This window comes from Hippocampus comes, unplaced genomic scaffold (genome assembly GCF_001891065.2).
Source record: "Hippocampus comes isolate QL1 unplaced genomic scaffold, H_comes_QL1_v1.1 scaffold295, whole genome shotgun sequence".
NCBI lineage: Eukaryota > Metazoa > Chordata > Actinopteri > Syngnathiformes > Syngnathidae > Hippocampus > Hippocampus comes.
The window spans coordinates 632,097-648,183 of NW_017804848.1; the positions used below are offsets into that span (position 1 = coordinate 632,097).

At 53.6% G+C, this 16,087-nt stretch overlaps 2 protein-coding genes across 4 annotated transcripts in view; both read right to left on the minus strand.

The window, feature by feature from the left end:
• Positions 1-1,136: 1,136 nt before the first annotated feature.
• On the minus strand, positions 1,137-14,890 carry baz1a (bromodomain adjacent to zinc finger domain, 1A). Of its 2 annotated transcripts, XM_019878888.1 has the most exons (29): positions 14,146-14,890; positions 13,800-13,926; positions 12,203-12,481; positions 11,632-11,784; positions 10,812-10,913; positions 10,641-10,728; positions 10,453-10,569; positions 9,599-9,814; positions 9,165-9,260; positions 8,944-9,082; positions 8,699-8,830; positions 8,186-8,506; positions 7,934-8,099; positions 7,747-7,862; positions 7,470-7,567; positions 7,069-7,301; positions 6,356-6,576; positions 6,091-6,221; positions 5,898-6,025; positions 5,676-5,773; positions 5,203-5,274; positions 4,935-5,017; positions 4,682-4,846; positions 4,416-4,600; positions 3,103-3,216; positions 2,905-3,020; positions 2,368-2,561; positions 2,204-2,291; positions 1,137-1,846 (listed from the first exon to the last, which is right to left on the minus strand). In XM_019878888.1, the coding sequence occupies exons 2-29, from the start codon at positions 13,910-13,912 to the stop codon at positions 1,665-1,667; spliced, it is 4,146 nt and encodes a 1,381-aa protein (XP_019734447.1). In that variant the 5' UTR covers positions 13,913-13,926; positions 14,146-14,890; the 3' UTR covers positions 1,137-1,664. The 2 variants fall into 2 exon arrangements, with proteins under 2 accessions (XP_019734447.1, XP_019734455.1); XM_019878896.1 differs by lacking the exons at positions 12,203-12,481; positions 13,800-13,926; positions 14,146-14,890 and adding an exon at positions 12,101-12,202.
• Positions 14,891-15,180: 290 nt separating this feature from the next.
• LOC109521210 (uncharacterized) overlaps positions 15,181-16,087 on the minus strand; it is a 4,044-nt gene continuing 3,137 nt past the window's right edge. For both annotated transcript variants that reach the window (XM_019878908.1, XM_019878917.1), the window contains 2 exons: positions 15,862-16,030; positions 15,181-15,315 (listed from right to left, as the gene is read on the minus strand). In XM_019878908.1, the coding sequence (XP_019734467.1) occupies positions 15,917-16,030 (114 nt within the window). In that variant the 3' untranslated portion in view covers positions 15,181-15,315; positions 15,862-15,916. The remainder of the gene's footprint in view (positions 15,316-15,861; positions 16,031-16,087) is intronic.

A 16,087-nucleotide genomic window follows, 5' to 3' on the forward strand; every position in this document is an offset into this window, starting at 1 on the left:
AGCTCAGCAAACGACGATTGGTTAATGAGGCGGATCAACGATAGTCACCCACCAACCGAGAAGAGAATGACAGAAGTGACGCAGCCACGTCAAATCAGTTGGAACCACTCATTTGGGAAATTAACTCAATTACGGTCAAAAAAAAAATAAAAAAAATCACTCTTCTACTCTCCTGCACTTGCGGCCGACGAGGCGCTCCTAACACCGGCAAGTCTTTGATGACCGAAAGAAAGAAGAGATGGGGCGGGCGGGGGCGTCAGCAAGTTCTCGAGCGTTCTTTCGCCGGTACTCTGCGATGCCTTTTCCGTGAACATTGGAGTTATCAAATACTTGCAGTTAACCAATGTGCCGTGAAAGCTCGAAGGGGAAATGAACACATTTCACTGAATTGGTGAGAAAATGATTTCATTCCAAATCATGTAGCTTTGTTCATCTGTCAACAACTTCTCGTGAGAAAGAGCAAATAAACGATCTTCTATTGGATGGCAGAGTATGAAATTGGCCGATGTATCCTCTTTTTGCGACTCTTTATTGGGGTGCGGTGCGATTTGTTGAACTTAAAACCTGTGCAATGGCACAATAAAGGTTGAGTTCAATCACGTGCAAGTTGCCTCTCGCTGACCTCTGGATCTTGGCCCGTTTTGCTCAACTCAAAAGTGTATTTCTCGAGCACTTGAAAACAACCACCGCTGTGTACAAAGTGCTGCGTATGAAAAATTGTTACAACACACAATAAAAGACAAGAATTAAAATTGAAGGCGGTGGAAAGCACAAAAAGTCCAAATCAAGTCTCATGCCAGTCAAAATCCAAAGAAAAAAAAAAAAGACGACTTTGAAAGCTGGGCAGCGAGGCAACTTTGTGGGACCAGAGCACGTTTGGGGCACACCAAATGTAGCCACATGAACGATGGGCGTCCGTACGTGAAGGTGTGGTTGGTGAAGAGAAGAAAACAGCACGTCATTTTAGAAAAAAAAAAAAACTTTATTTTTTTTTGCAGAACAAGGAGGCTGGACAAAGTGGCGATGGGGGTGGCTCGTCGATCAGTCAGAAATAAATAAGGTGGTTGGTGTGTGTGTGTGTGTCTGGGGGCATTGACCTGCACCCCGAAAACACACTTTCATCAGTCCGCACCGAAATGAGCCAAGAGTTCGACACCTGTCATCAACGCTAAGGACGCTACTTAAGAAGAGAAATCAAGTTTTTGAACAAGCCAAACACAAACTTGTTCATGGGTCACCCAGCCCCCCCCCCTCCCCCCCACGTGTGTGGACTAGTTTAACGACGACACGGGCGACTGACGTCCTGCAACGTTAGTGGCATTTCTGACAAAGGGGCAATAGAAATGGGAATCATTTGGTAGCCGGCAGAAAGATCGCGTCTTTTTTTGTTGTTGTTGTCCCTGAGAAACACAAAAGACGCGCGAGCGTGTGTTTTGGTGTCAGTGCAAAAGGATTCTGAAGTGAAGTGAGGCACCTCAGGTCAAGTCAACACCTTGAACGGCGGCGGGTCAGAGGTCAGCGGTTGTAACCGAGAGAGCGGGACGGGCCGCAAACAAACCAGTCAATTCACAACGACCTCTGACCCCCTGTGGTCCCATTAAACGCAGTCAACGGGTCACCTCTCAAGAGTGTCGCGGTTGGGTGGGGGCAAAAGGTGACCCGGCTCAGTGGCGAGCTCGCTTGGCGGGCGGAGTGGCGGCGGCGGCGTGTTCCGACAGGCCCAATTTGCTGAGCTGGGCGCGGAAGAACTGCTGCAGGCGCAGGCCGGCCTTGGCCTCGTTGCTGTGGCGAGCGTTGTACTGGAGGCAGTTGGAGAACATCAATTCCACGTCTGAGATGAAGTCCCCTGCGTGTGAACACATCCAACAAGTTGGAGAGCCATTCACAAAATGGCGGCCAACGAAGCGCAAGTCGAGCGACTGGCCGAGTTGTGAACAGGAGAACGAGAAGCAACGGAGGAGCTCCTAAGTTCTGCGATTCTCATCGATCTTGGCTGTGTAGCATGGAATGGAGTCAGAGCTCCATCTCGTGGACAAACGGTGCAAGGACATCCATCATTTCGACGAGCGTTTATGGTTTGGACAGATATCGCTGACCAGCATTTTGAAAAGAGATCAAATCAGTCGGGCCCTAGTTGCCAGTCACGTGAGAGCGCTGCAGTCTTCTGCAAATGTGTGTGTGAGTGTGTGTGAGTTTGGGATACCCGAGTTGAGGTACTGGCAGTTGTTGACTTTTTCTCTGATGGTGCTGAGCGCCATAGGTTTGCTGATGATGTCGTAGTAGTCGGGCACCTGCGCAGAAGAGCGAGACGGGAAGTGGCACGGCGACGCCGAGGCTGGCGCTCGCTCGCTCGGTAACCGAGCTGACCTGCGTGCGTGTCACCAGCTTCATGAAGGGCCAGCTGTCGTCGTGGCGGACCAGCTCCACGATCAGGAGCTCGCACGCCGACAGCTCGTGGACGCCTTGGTTCCTCCCGGACGAGCGGCGGCTACCCGAGGACGAGGCGCCGGCGCTAGACGGAGACGGGAGGACCGGCTTGCAGCTTTGGGTTGGCGCCGCGTCTACCAGAGGCAGGGGGGGGGGACAAACTATCTCTAGGCGATATTTTTCCACAGCTTTGCTGCCCAATGTCTATACCGTTGATGTCCCAAATGAAAGCACATTTTCAGAAGATGCTTTTGCTCGTTCGTCAGAATCGTCCGCTACGGCTTACGATGTCGTCTTGACAGAAACGAACACAAACGCGTCTTGGCTGTTACACCGGAGGGAGGGGTGAGCTCAGATGCGGCGGCCATCTTGCATTCACACCAATCGATGGCGCGTGTACAGGAGTTGCGAAAGCGCGGCCGAGCGATCGGGATGCTGGAGGCGGGAAAAAACCCCGCGACGTCAACGCCAGCGTACCTGCAGCGGACGGTCTCTTGCGACCCGCCGACGTTCCCGCGGCGGCACCGTCGTCGTTCTTGCTGCCCGACGCGGTGGCCTTGGACAGAAGAGGCGGGGCCTTCTTGCCCGATGACCTGAGAGTGACATTTTCCCCAAAAAGGTACGGCAACAGTGAGCAACGGCTCCCGGCGACACCCGCCAGTGAACGACACCTACTTGGATGTACTTTTCCCGTTGGACGTCGCGGCGCTCTTGGGGGCGGCAGGCTGACTTTTGGCCGCGGCCTGACCGCTCCTGCCTTTCGGGGGGGCTGCCGGACCCTTCTTGCTACTGGAGGGTGAAAATGTGCCGTTTTCAAAAGCAGCTAAGACGAGAAGGCAAAAATGACGTCTTCGCGTCTGCCGACAAAAGTGGCCGAGCTCGGAACATCATCGTTTCATATCATCCAAGCGGTGTTGTTGTTGTGAGTCTTCCATTTTTAGACGCAGATCTCTGCCCGGGAAGCTCCACAAATCACTTTGGGTCATAAAAAGCTAATTATAGCAGCCCTTGAGTGACATCAGACAACAGAGGCTCAGCCAATAATTGCCTTCAGCGTCGCGTCAGCAGCTAATAATAAGCTCAGCTCGTCATGGCAGGAGAGGCACGAGGGTTCTACCCGAGAAAAAATCTATCAGTCTGTCCATTTGTTTTCAATTAACCGATGGCTCAGATAACCCCCCCCCCTCCCCCCAATCCCTTTTATTATTTCAAGAAACCGCCCGACCGTATCGGCGGATGACGAGGCCGTTCCCGAAAACGGAAAATGTTTTCAAAAGTAAAAGCAATCCTTGCAAAGGTGCGAGAATATTCCCTCTGCTTTCATGGCGGACAGAACGCTTGCCGTTGAGAGGCAGAAATTCAAACGATCGGACGCAGATCGCTAAGCCGTGATCAAAATAGTCATCGTTTATAATTGTTGGGGGCTAATAAGAAGCTAGGCTAAGAAGAAACGAGCGTCTTCCATCAGCACCCAACAAATACGAGAAGCAAGTAACACTGCGAGCTATCGTCAGCGGCTAATCACGAACGCTAAGCTCATGATGGCAGGAAATAAGTCGGGAAGGAAGGTCTGGCGCTCAACAACTTGACTGGTGCCAGTTGAGGCATTTTACACACACGACAACAACAAATATTTGCATCAAAGTCATATTTTTCCACTAAGCTCATGATGGCAGGAAATAAGTTGGGAAGGAAGGTCTGGCGCTCAACAACTTGACTGATGTTGTGTGCGTCAAATGCCTCAACTGGCAACAACAAATATTTGCATCAAAGTCATATTTTTCCTTTCACGAGAGTTGGTTTTCTTTTTTTTTTTGGGGGGGGGGCTAGATTTAATAAAACCGACCTAACTGGAAAAAGACAGCCTCTAATGTATCGTTGTTCGCTGGATGCGCTGTTAACAAAAAGAACAGAATATTCTGTGGGTCTTGAAAGTTGGTCAAAATGCTGGCAAAAAGCGCAAGCGACGGCGGCGGCGGCGGCCTCACCTCCCAACAACCTCGGCGGGCTCGTCCTCTGCGGACTCCTCCTCGTCCTGCGACCCGTCCTCGGCCTCTTCTTCCTCTTCCTCATCTTTGTCCTCCCGTAGGGAAGACCGCCGGCGAGAAGGAAGGCGGCCGGATCTCTTTTTGGGCCGGCAGTCGGGACAGAACCATTGGCCCTCCGGAACGCCCTGGGAGGGGGGGGGAAGAAACACGGTCAGCGCGCGGCCAAGAGCCCAGGGACCGCCGTCTACGGGCGGGCGCCGCGCCACCTTGAGGCGCGGCCGCAGGCAGTGCGTGTGGTGGCCGCGGTCGCAGGCGTCGCACAGCAGCATGTTGTCGGCGTCGCCTTTGCGGCGGCACACGCGGCAGCGGGCGTTCAGGACCGAGCGAGACCACAGAACGCTTCTGTCCAGGATGGCCAAGTGAACAAACACCTACGCGGGGGAAACGCAACAGGGGAGGTTGAGATTGAAAAATGTTTTGAATTCAAAATGAAAAAATTACAAAGGCGGCACCGATGACCTGAGACAGACTGGAAGACGACAGGAGAGACTCTCTCCAGCGCTCCAACACGGACTTCACCGCACGACTGCCGTCACTGCCGTCTGAGAAAAAGAAAGAAAAATGAGAAAAAGCAAAAGACAGCAAGAGAGAGAGAAAAAAAAAAAGACCAAAAAAACCCCCCTGAAAGAAGCGACACAGACCAAAAGCAAAAGAAAATGAAAAAAAAAAAGGGTGTGGGGGCGGGGGGGGGGGGGGGGGGGGGGGGGGGACGGGACGAGCCTCCTACCGTCGCTGGCCTGGTCCTCGTCCTTCTTCTTGCCTTTTTTGCTCTTTTGCTCTTTTTTGCACTCGTCGCCACCTGCGCAGGCGTTCGCCACATGTTAGCTTAGCGCACTCGTGCCGGTCTCGTGCGCGACAGGCAAAACGTTTCCCCAATCAAGGCTCGGCCACCCCCCCGGAGACTTGAGGAAGCCACAACCCGACCGACGTCCGGATGCTCGCCAGCAACGGGGGATGCTCGACTCCGAGATGGACGTCTTCAGTCTCGCGTCACACCCGTCCGTCCGTCTGTCGTCATTCAGACACGCCGGCTTGGACGCCACCGCGGCGGTCCGTTTCCCATCATCGACGAGTCTGTCTGCCCCCCCCCCTTTTTTTTTTAAGCCATCCACGCTTCGATAGCAGTCTCTCTCGATGCCGCCGAACGCTTCCATGCCGGTCGCAACGGAATGTCGGGTCAGGGCGGCCCTTCAGACATACCCAGTGGAGCTTTGAGGAAGCGTCTCTCGATGCCGCGCTCGACGTGGCCCAGCGCCTGAGCCAGACCTCTCACTGCCAACGTCTTGCTCGCCGACAGCCTGCACGAAAACACACACAGCTCGTGAGGGGAAATATTTGCGTCCTCATGCCCATCTCGGTCTTCGCAGCAGTCCGTTTCCACATCGTCATCGCCATCTGCGTTTTGAGCCTTTGTCTTCCTACCCGTCGCCACGCCCGTCTCCGGCCTTCAGGCGAGCCGAGTCCGGCCCCGTCGCTTGGCTTCCCTCGGGACTCAGCAGCCAGTAGCGGCCCGCCTCCAACGCCGCCCGCCACTCGTGCCTGTCCATCGCCTGGAAAAAGATTCGGACCCAGTTGGCGGGCGCGACGACGCGGCAGGGGCGACCCGCGGCCTTACCTTCAACGTTCCGAGAGTGCCCTGGTGGATGCGGTCCTCGATGTCCAGCAGGAGGTCTCTCAGTCTGCCCTCCATGAGGGTCTCGGCCGCCGCGGCGCATTTGGGAACGGATCGGGATGACTCGGGATCATCTGGACAAAAAGGCGGCGTGGGTGAGGGGCGCGCCGCGCGAGCAGACAAAGCGCGCTTTCGTGGCCGGGGGGGGAGGGGGCCGGCGAACGACACCAAACGGGCGGAGCCGCAAAACGGCGTGAGCGTTTCGTACCGGTGCCGGTGTACTTGCTGCGCCGGCAGGCCCGCAGAGCCTCCAGCAGACGCTCGCGATCCTGCAGCAGCGCCTCCTTCAGGCCGCTCTCGCGATAGCCTCGCGGGTTCAGCGCCTCCATCAGCTGGTCCAGCTCCTCCACCGAGCTGTAGAAGAACCACTGGTTGGGACGGTCGACCGGCGGGCCGCGGCGATGCAGCGGGGCCGGGCTGGAGCCGGCGCTGCGGGGACAAGAACGGGGAAGTCCGCCACTAAAAATCTTCACTCGTCAAGAAAACCAAACAAAGCTGCGTTGTCCTGGAATGACCCAACCAAACAACAGCGGCACCGCACGATACAAGTAGGACTGCAAAGCCTTCATTTATTCACCTTTTCCCAATTCATTCATCTATCGAGAGCATCGTGAAGATGCTAATTTTGGGCAAACGCAACTCACAGGGCCGCGCAAATTTATTACAATTATATAGTTACCCCCACCCACACCCCCAGACCCAGAAATGTGACCAGTAAACTTCAGCGCTGAGAATAACAACGGAGAAACATCCACATGCGCTCAGCCAAGTTTGCGCCAGCTCATGCGAATTTGAGCGCACAGCCAACAAGTGCGACGCGGGTCGCTGGAGCGCCACGCCGCAAAACATGCAAAAGCGTCAACAGATCGGCGTCGTTTGGGCAAAAGTCAGCAAAAACTTTGCGAGCGCCTTGCGACCCACCTTCCCTCAGCGGGCTCCCCCCGGACGTGACGGTCGTCGTCCGCTTCGTCGGCCTGGCAGGCTCGGGGACGAGGCCGCAACATGTCCTCGGTCAGGCCAAAGCCGTCCTCCTCCACGAAGAGCGCCGCCGCCGAGGGGAGGAGCCAGTAGCGGCGGTACAGCCGGTCCCGGCCCAGCGGATGCAGGCTGGTGCACGCCGCCGCCTTTTGAATGCGCTCCAGCAGCTCGCGGACCTGCGCCGGGAGGGCCGAGAGACACGTGTCAGGCGCCTCTTCGCGATGGCCGCCGCCGGCTCCGATTCATGCTTTGTTCGCGTCGGACGCGGGCTGGCGACCATCGTTTGATGCGGTCGAGGTCGTTGGCTGGAAAATAAACCGGAAAGGCCCCGGCGGGCGGCTCACCTTCTCCTGCTCTCCCTCCAGTTCCTCCGCCGTCAACGCGGTGGGGGCGCCCGCCGGGGCTTTGGGGTCGCCGGTCGCGGGCGAGTCTTTGGCTTCGGCTGCGGGGAGAGACGAGCCGGCGGCGAGGTCACCTTCCCTTCGCACGGTCAAGCCGTCCGTTCATTTGCGTCATTAACTTTTCTTACGCTAACCGCGGAGTAGCGCTAGCTTGCTTTGTGCATTCGTAAGGTCCAAGCCAAACGCCAGTCAAGGACAACGTTTTTACGGCCGGCCCAACCTTTGGTGGTCTTTGAGGGGAGCGAAGGATTGGTCTCGTGGTCCTTGAATTGCCGCTCTTTCAGCTTGAGGCGCTGCTCTTGCTCGCGCAGGCGCTCCTCCTTGCGAAGGCGCACCCTGAGGGAGGGAACGAACAGCCGTCGCGCCGGCTGTCTTAAATATTAGCCGAGTGGAGCGGGCGCGCCTACCTGTGCGCCGCCTCCTCTCGCTCGCGGCGGTGCTGCTCGGCCCGCAGCTCCCTCAGCTCCTGCCTGGCGGCGCGTTGCTCCTCCACGCAGTCCTCGATCAGATCTCTGCTCGACGCCAACGTCAGCAGCTTGCCCGTCAGCGCCTGCAGGATGCTCAGCTTCTCGGCTGGACGACATCCACAAACGCGGGTCGGGTTGGGGTCCGAGCGCCACGAGGCCTTTTCCAAATCGGGCGACCGGCGGCCGGCTCACCTGGCGTCAGGTCGTAGACCGCCGTGCACGCCAGCTTCCTCATCAGCGCCGGGCGGGCCGAGCAGAGCTCCACGCACGGGTCGTCCGTGGCCGTGAAGCCGCCCTGCCTCTGGTGGCGGAACTTGGGGTTGCCCTGGTGACAGTCGGCGCCGGAGGCCAGGATGTGCAGGCGCAGGATTTCCGACAGCGTGCAGCTGTCCAGGTCCACTTCCTGGAGGCTGCAGCCCAGATGGAGCTGAGACCAGGCGGCGGCCGAGGTCAGGGCGGCGTCGGCGGCCGAGTCGGCCCGCTCGCAATCGTCGTCCTGAGCTTCGGACGGATCTGCAAACTCACGACAACGGTTACATTTGGACGTGATCCGTCATTTTCATCTTTTCGCGAATGTGCCGTTTGGCTTTTGGCATTCGGCAAAACACGACTGGAATAAGAGGAGCGTGGTCAGACGCAAAAAGACTCGGCGTGAGGCGGAAATCGACCTCCCGTCACGTAGCGACCTCCCGTGTGTGTTCTCACCTTCGTGCGCATCTTTGGCCACCTCCTCTCGTTCCTCATCCAGAGCCTGAAAGATGGCCGTGATGAAAAAGAAGAGCAGCTCGCAGAGGGGACCTTCCGGATCGGAACCCACCAGGGCCTCCTCTAGGACCTCTGCAAACGGAGCCAAAGGGAGAGCCGAGTAGGCGAGCGTCCAAAACACAACTCGACGCGACGGCTCGGCGGACAAGAACCGCCGCCAACGCTTCAGAGGCCGCGTTTCTTACCGAGAGAAACTCCCTCCGGGAATTCGTCCTTCAGTCCAAAGTCCTCGCCGAAGGCCCGCAGGAACTCCAGAACCATCATGGCTTCTCCGAAGAGCTCGGCCGGCAAGCGAGTCCTGACGGGCGTGGGAGCGGGCAAATCCTGCGGGGAGGAAAAACGACAAGCTCGAGCGTCCGGCGGTCGGGGGCGGACCGCGCCGGTGCCGGTGCCGTCCGTCACCGACCTTCAGGTCTTCGCACTCCATGTCTTCTCTGGGTTTGTTCCACAGTTTCAGCCTCTCTGCGTATTTCTTTTTCTCCTCCTTCAGCTTTTCGCGCTCCTGCAAAGCCGAAGCGAAGACACGGGGATTACTTGCAGTAATTTGTAGAACGCGTATCTGAATTGAACGTGATGATTTTTTTATGTGGTTTCAAAAAAAAATCCGTACTAGAGATCATATTTATAAAGAAAAACACTGCAAGACATTGAATTCAAAGTCAGCTGGCCAAGATATTCTTGTTTGAATTGAAGACCCATTTTTTGACACAGATGGTTAAAAATTCCCCGTTGGAGACGTAAAACTCAAATGGCAGATAGGCTTCCGTCTATCTGTCAAAAAAAAAAAAAAAAGTCGTCCAATGTGACTCTCCCAGGCCAGGCCAGCTGGAGAAGACTCACCAGTTCCTTCTCCTGCTTCCTGCGCTCCTTCTCCTCTCTCCTCTTCTGCTTCTCCTCCTCGAAGCGCTGCCTCTGGTCCTCCTTCACTTTGCCCCTGCCCCCTTGCGCCTCCTCCTTGTCCCTCTTCAGCCTCGCCTTGGCCATCATTTCCTCCTTCTGCTGCAGCAACTTCAGATTCTCCTCCGCCGCCGCCGCCTTCAGCAACCACAAGCTCGCCTGATGTTTCATACGGTCAAGTGAAAAGATGTGGACGCCCCCCCCCCTACTTTTTTTTTTTTTTTAACATGAATTACATTTAATTCAGTTTCAAGATGAACTCAGAGAAGGACAAACCTACCATATTTTCCGGACTATAAGTCACATTTTTTTCAGTTTGGCCGTGGGTGCGATTTATACTCTGGAGCGATTTATGTGTGAAATTCTTAACATATATTAACAATAAATGTCCCCCAAAAATGTGACTTATACTCCAGTGTGACTTATATGTTTTTTTCCTTCTTAATTAGGCATTTTTTGGCTGGTGCGATTTATAATCCGGAGCGACGTATCATCCGAAAAATACAGTAATTCCAATGTCGTTGGGACGTCGTGTTAAAAAGACATTTCACGTTCAAGCTGATCAACTTTGTTTTGAGAAAACAGGCAGAAACACCACCTGCTTCCCTGGGCCGCGGCTCATCGACGATGGACCGAGGCCAAGCGGAAAAGTGTTCTGTGGTCTGACGAGCCCCTATTTCTAATCGTTTGCGGAAACCGTGCAGGTCGCGTCCTCCGGACCAAAGAGCAAAAGCCAGTGTCCGTCTCTTCATCTTAGCAATCGGTCTGCCTCGCGTCGGACCGAAGCTTCATCTCACCTGCATCGGGGAGCTCCGCCCCTCCAGCTTAACACTGCAGGGGAACTGGGGCGGTTCATCCGGGAAGAAGTGGGAGAAGTTCTGCTCAGCCAGCCGGTACTTCACCACGCTGGATGCCTGCCGGACGCAGAGGGAGTCGGGTCAGAGGAAGCGAAGCCTTGCGGGCGACGCGGCGGCGAGCTCGGCACCTTGAGCCGAATGATCCCGTCGGCGGGCTCGCAGTGCTGCTTGAGCAGCAGCTTCAGGCGCTCGCGGGACATCACGTTTTTCCTGCGACTGAACACGACATAGGCACTGCGTCACGGTCCCGCCCGCTCCGCACCTTTGATCCAAATAGCGGCACGTGGGGTGTGCGTCACCTGATCTGATTGGCTCGGACGACGAACGGCTCGCTGTGCTCCTCTGTCATGATCCTCACCTCGTACTTGAACGCCGACGGGCTCAGAGGCTTCTTCCTCTTTCTGTTTACACACACACACACAGTCATGTGACATACACATCCACAAGTGACACAATCACTGCCCTCGAGTTTGGTCTGCAAAACCTTTTGAGATGGCCGACTAAAGTAAGCCAGTTTGTTTTTTTCCCCCTCGACTCCTCTTTGAAACTAGTCATGCAACATAAAAATAAGGGCTTGACCAAAATGGCTATTTTGAGGTTGAATATATTTTTTTTACGCACACACACACACACACACACACACACACACACACACAAACACACACACACACACACACACAAACACACACAAACACGAATATATTTTTTTTACGCACACACACACACACACACACACACACACATCCAACATAAAAAAAAATTGGGGTCCCTTAAGACTTGGAAAAAAACCATGAACATTTGACTGTTTCCCCCAACACTTAACGCTGGAGTTTTTTTTTTAAGTTTATAAAGTAGGATTGTTTAAATACAAAAACAGGCACAAATAAAAGCATCATTCTGCATGGCATATCACTTTGGATGACTACATCGAAAAATATTTGCCGTTTCAAGAGAAACGAAGCATATTAAAGAGCATTTATGATGAATTATTGAAACGCTCAGGCCCCAAAAGAAAAAAAATAACGGGAGTGATTCTTGGCCGACGGTTATCGCAAGTTATAAACACGCCAGCGGTGAGAACAGGTTGGACGACTTTGACTTTGCAAGATAAACTTTGACCTGCCGGGACTCCGAAAGGCGGCGGCGGCTTCATCATCATCGCTGTCGCTGATGACGATGATGTTGCTGTTAGCTGACTTTTGTCCATTGGAAGCCGGCGCTCCGTTTGTGCTGGAATGCGGCGAGTGCACCTGAAGGATCTCGCACGTGTGCCTAAAAACACACACACACACACACAAGCATTTGTTGCACAGGTGAAGCAAATAGTTTGACAATTCTACGCATTATCCCTGGTGAGTGATAGGAGGGTCCACAAATAGGAAAGTGTCGATTTGGCAACGGTGAGCTCAGGTTAGCGGTTAGCTGCAACATGGCTAACTGTTCTGCTCTGCAGGAGACAAATTGCACCTGACAACATCCTTAAAATGACATGAAAGGAACGGCTGTCTTCGCCAACCCTTATTTATTTGTTTTAATTGAATTATTTGAGCCATCTTTGCAGCTCCAATTCAACCAAACATACATGCACCTTTCAATCAGGCAGCCGTGAACCCGAGAGACTGAATCGGGCGCAAAATGTTGTCTACGCAGTTGGCTTGGGTCTCCCTACGTCAAGAACCGACTGTTGTACCTTGCCCCATTGCGTCCGCTGACGTCGACCGTCTCGCCAGGGAAGAAGCGCTCTTTGGCGAAGGCGTAGATGTCCTCGCAGAGCTCGCTCAGGCGGCCGCGGAGGCCGAGCGCCGCCAGGTGCAGCAGCGGCCGCACCAGGGCGGACGGAAAGCTCCGGAGGCTCTGCTTGGCCCGCCGTTCGCTCTCGACCGCCTCCAGATAGGTGAGGCCCGCTCGGCCCGTCAGGGAGCAGCTCCACACCAGGCTGTTGCAAAGGATGGTCCTCTCGAAAAATTCACTGAGGGCAAGATGATAGATTCATTCAACATCTTTCAAAGGCGGACCCAAAGACAATCAACGAGTTTACGAAACAAAAACGGGGCAGTTATGTCCAGGTAGCAGTACACGCACGCATTTTAGGAGGGAGACACTTTCATGTGGACACAATCGATATTTGCGCGGGGTTCAACGTGACATCAGCCGCATACACAGGATTGATTATTTTCACGGGTGTGATTCATTCCATCATTGATTTGGTCACATGACAACTCCCAGCGACTACCAAGTTGCCAAAATGACAAACAACAGGGGGACAAACTAATATGAAGGAAGAACATCATGTGAGCGCATCACTCAAGTGGAAGGGGCCGTACCCAAGGCTACGCGTCACCAAAGTCGTCGTCGGTCGGTCGGTCTTAAGCTCCTTCTCGTATCCCGGTTCCACACCAAAGCAGCCTTGTTCCACTGTGAATGGTTGCTTCTCCGTGATCATTTTGGGGGGGCCGTGTCGTTGGTTGCAACGTAACCGCCCTTTTAGGAGCCATTCAGCTCTTCGTCGACTGTCCAAGTTTTCTTTTTTAATGGCCAGGGAAGAGGCATGACATTTTAGTCGTGCGAGGGTTGCAACAGTGCAGCACTGACATTCCTGTCACCAACATCTTGTTAGTCTGCCCGTCAGTCCCTTTTAGTCGTCAGTCGCTTGCTTGCTTTTAGTTATCGCATGGTGACTTTCGTCAACCAAGTCATCTTTTAGAAAGCTGCCTTGGTTGTCACTGGGCCACTCAGGTTAGCAGTCGGGTGGTCGCTCTTGGCAATCGGGTAATTTTAGTCATCTGTCCATCTTGGGTTGACCGATTTGGTACTCAGCCAGTTTGGTAGTCAAACATAAAACTCCATATTAGAGCATGTAGCTTCAGGGTTTTTTGTTTTGTTTGCCATCAAATGAAGAACACGAGTGTTTACTCGTTCACTCACTCACTCAGTCAACCAATAAAGTTACAATGAAGTCTGTCTTCTTCCCCTTTAAGAAGGGAACGTCTCGACCGGGCTTGGCCTGTTAGCAGCTTAGCGGCTAAAAGTAGCTAACAAGTGACAGCTAAGAGCTCAGCTAACTCGGCTAACAATACACCTGCCATAAATAAAGTGTTTCTGGGTAAACGTAAACACATAGAAATCATATAAACTCTTGCATCGTTGTGATTAAAGTACTTTTATATCAGTTTATCGCGAGCTAGTGAGTGGGACCAACATGCAGTGACGTCACGCCACCGGGCTCAGGTGATGTTGGTGGCGCTGAATGATGATGGCGGCCGGCCGGCCGGCCAGGTGAGACTCACTCGTAACTGCGAAATATTTCATTCGTGATGCGGCAAAGGAAGACCTCCTCATCGGGGCGCAGGTCGACCGGAGGCTCCTGGCGGACGAAGACTTTCCTGTGAAGGAGCGGCATCTCGGGCGGCCGCTCTAGAACGAACAAAAAAAAAAGGAGAGAGAGAGGCGATCAGCACGGCCGAAACTCGAGGCACAGGCTCCGGTGTGGTCTAATGCGCCCGGCCTGCTGAGAGCATCTCAGCGGCTCTTTTGTTGAGACACGCTAAGTAGGCGGCCGCGTGGAGATGAGCCTTGTGAGGCTTCGCTCTTGTTTGAGAGTGAACCAATTGAGCTCCCCGGCACTGGACTCACCTGTTCGGGCTCGGTGTAGCAGCGAAGGTTGGGTTATGTCGCACCTCTTCGCCGAAAGTGTCTTGTGTGTGAGTGCGCCTTTGTTGCGACGCCAACTAATCCGCGACGCGTAGCAACCAACTGTCCCGGGTCGAGCGGGCTGACTGGCGGCTTGTTGACCAAGTTTTTATCCACTTTACGTACCGGAGCAAAGCTCGGAAATGTCTGTGTCGTAATGCTAGGCTGGGTCGAGTGGCCCGTTAGGTGACGCCCAAACGTCTCTTTGAATGAAAGCAGCAACGCTACTGACGGCACGAATTGTCACGCTTTAGATCACATCTACGGAAGACATTTTACCACCGGTACGCGACCATCAGTGCACAGGCGAGTGCGCCTCTTGAACTGTATTTGAAACCTCGTCGACTTTAAAACGTCCACCTTTGTTCGACTGCCATTAAACCGAATACTTTGCGTAACTGTCACTGTTCACACGCACCGAAATGACTTCAGTATACCGATTCATGGACGGATAGATCGACTATCGATGAATAAACATCGTTTATTTCAAAAGTGTCCCGGTCTCCGAGGTGATAGGCGTCTCCTGAACCCGCCACACGGAGTGAATTAATAGGCGGAGCCGAACCGCGATTGGCTGGGCGTGCTGCCACCAGCCAATGGTTGCTCGCGCAACCGCGCCGCTTCCTGACGGCCAACCACGGTGAAGAAGCCGGGTTATGACGTCAAAACGGCGAAAAGAGACGCGCGTTGCGCAAAAAAATGAAGTAATGGTTCATATGACATTTAGATATCAGCTTTAAAACTCGTCTTAAAACTCATTTTGATTCTTCGGCTTTTGTCTCAGCATGAGACTTGATTTTAGTTTGTGCTTTTTAATGTCTTTGTTATTAATTAGTATGATCATTTCTTGTAGGACTTATTTTTGTTCCACGTACAGCACTTTGTATACAGCGGCGGTTGTTTTCAAGTGCTCGAGAAATACAGCTGAGTTGAATAGATCAAAACAGCCTAGATAAGTGTGTGCGCATTAAGCCATATTTTTTAGACTATGTAAGATATAAATCTGGTTTACTGGTTCTCAAATATACACAAGTGCAAAAAAAATAAATAAACCACCAAGTACAACAATTATGACCAAAGTCAAAACATCCATCCATCCATTTTCCAATCCGCTTATCCTCACTCAGGTCGCAGGGGGTGATGGAGCCTATCCCAGCTCATCATCCACGCTCACACTCACACCTAGGGACAATTAGGAGTGTTCAACCAGCCTGCCGTGCATGTTTTTGGAATGTGAGAGGAAACCGGAGTACCCGGAGAAAATCCACGCAGGAGAACATGCAAACTCAACACAGGGAGGCCGGAGCTGGAATTGAACCCGGTACCTCTGCACTGTGAGGTCGACGTGCTTACCACTGGCCCACCGGGCCGCCCAACGTCAAAACAGAGTAGCAAAAATGTGGTTGTTTTGGATGAGGCCTGGAATGATTGAATGGCATTTGCATTCATTTCAGTCCGTTTTGAGGATACCAGCAGAGTCACATGGCTCATGTTCAAGTCTTATCTCAAGGCACCGCTGTCTGGAGCCACGTCCTCACTCTCTCCTCAGCAGGTCCTCGGATGCTGCGCGTCATTTCAGTGGTCCGTGATCAAGATTCGAGTCAAGTAACAAACCTCAACATTTTCATGATTTTAGCAGGCGTCACGATCAACATTGGTATTATTTTTTTTCCGGATTTACTTGACAAGCACACACTTGAGAAAACAGTCCAGGTCATAAGACCCTGTACAGGTGGATCTGTCGCAGATCCTCAGGGTCGGCGTCTTTACCCACATATACGTGGTAGTCCAAAGGAAGCTCCTCCACCCAGCCGGCCGGCAGCGGCTCCTGATGGCCCAAAACAGGAAGCGCGGAAAAGAATCAATGCTGCAAATGCTTGGGGGG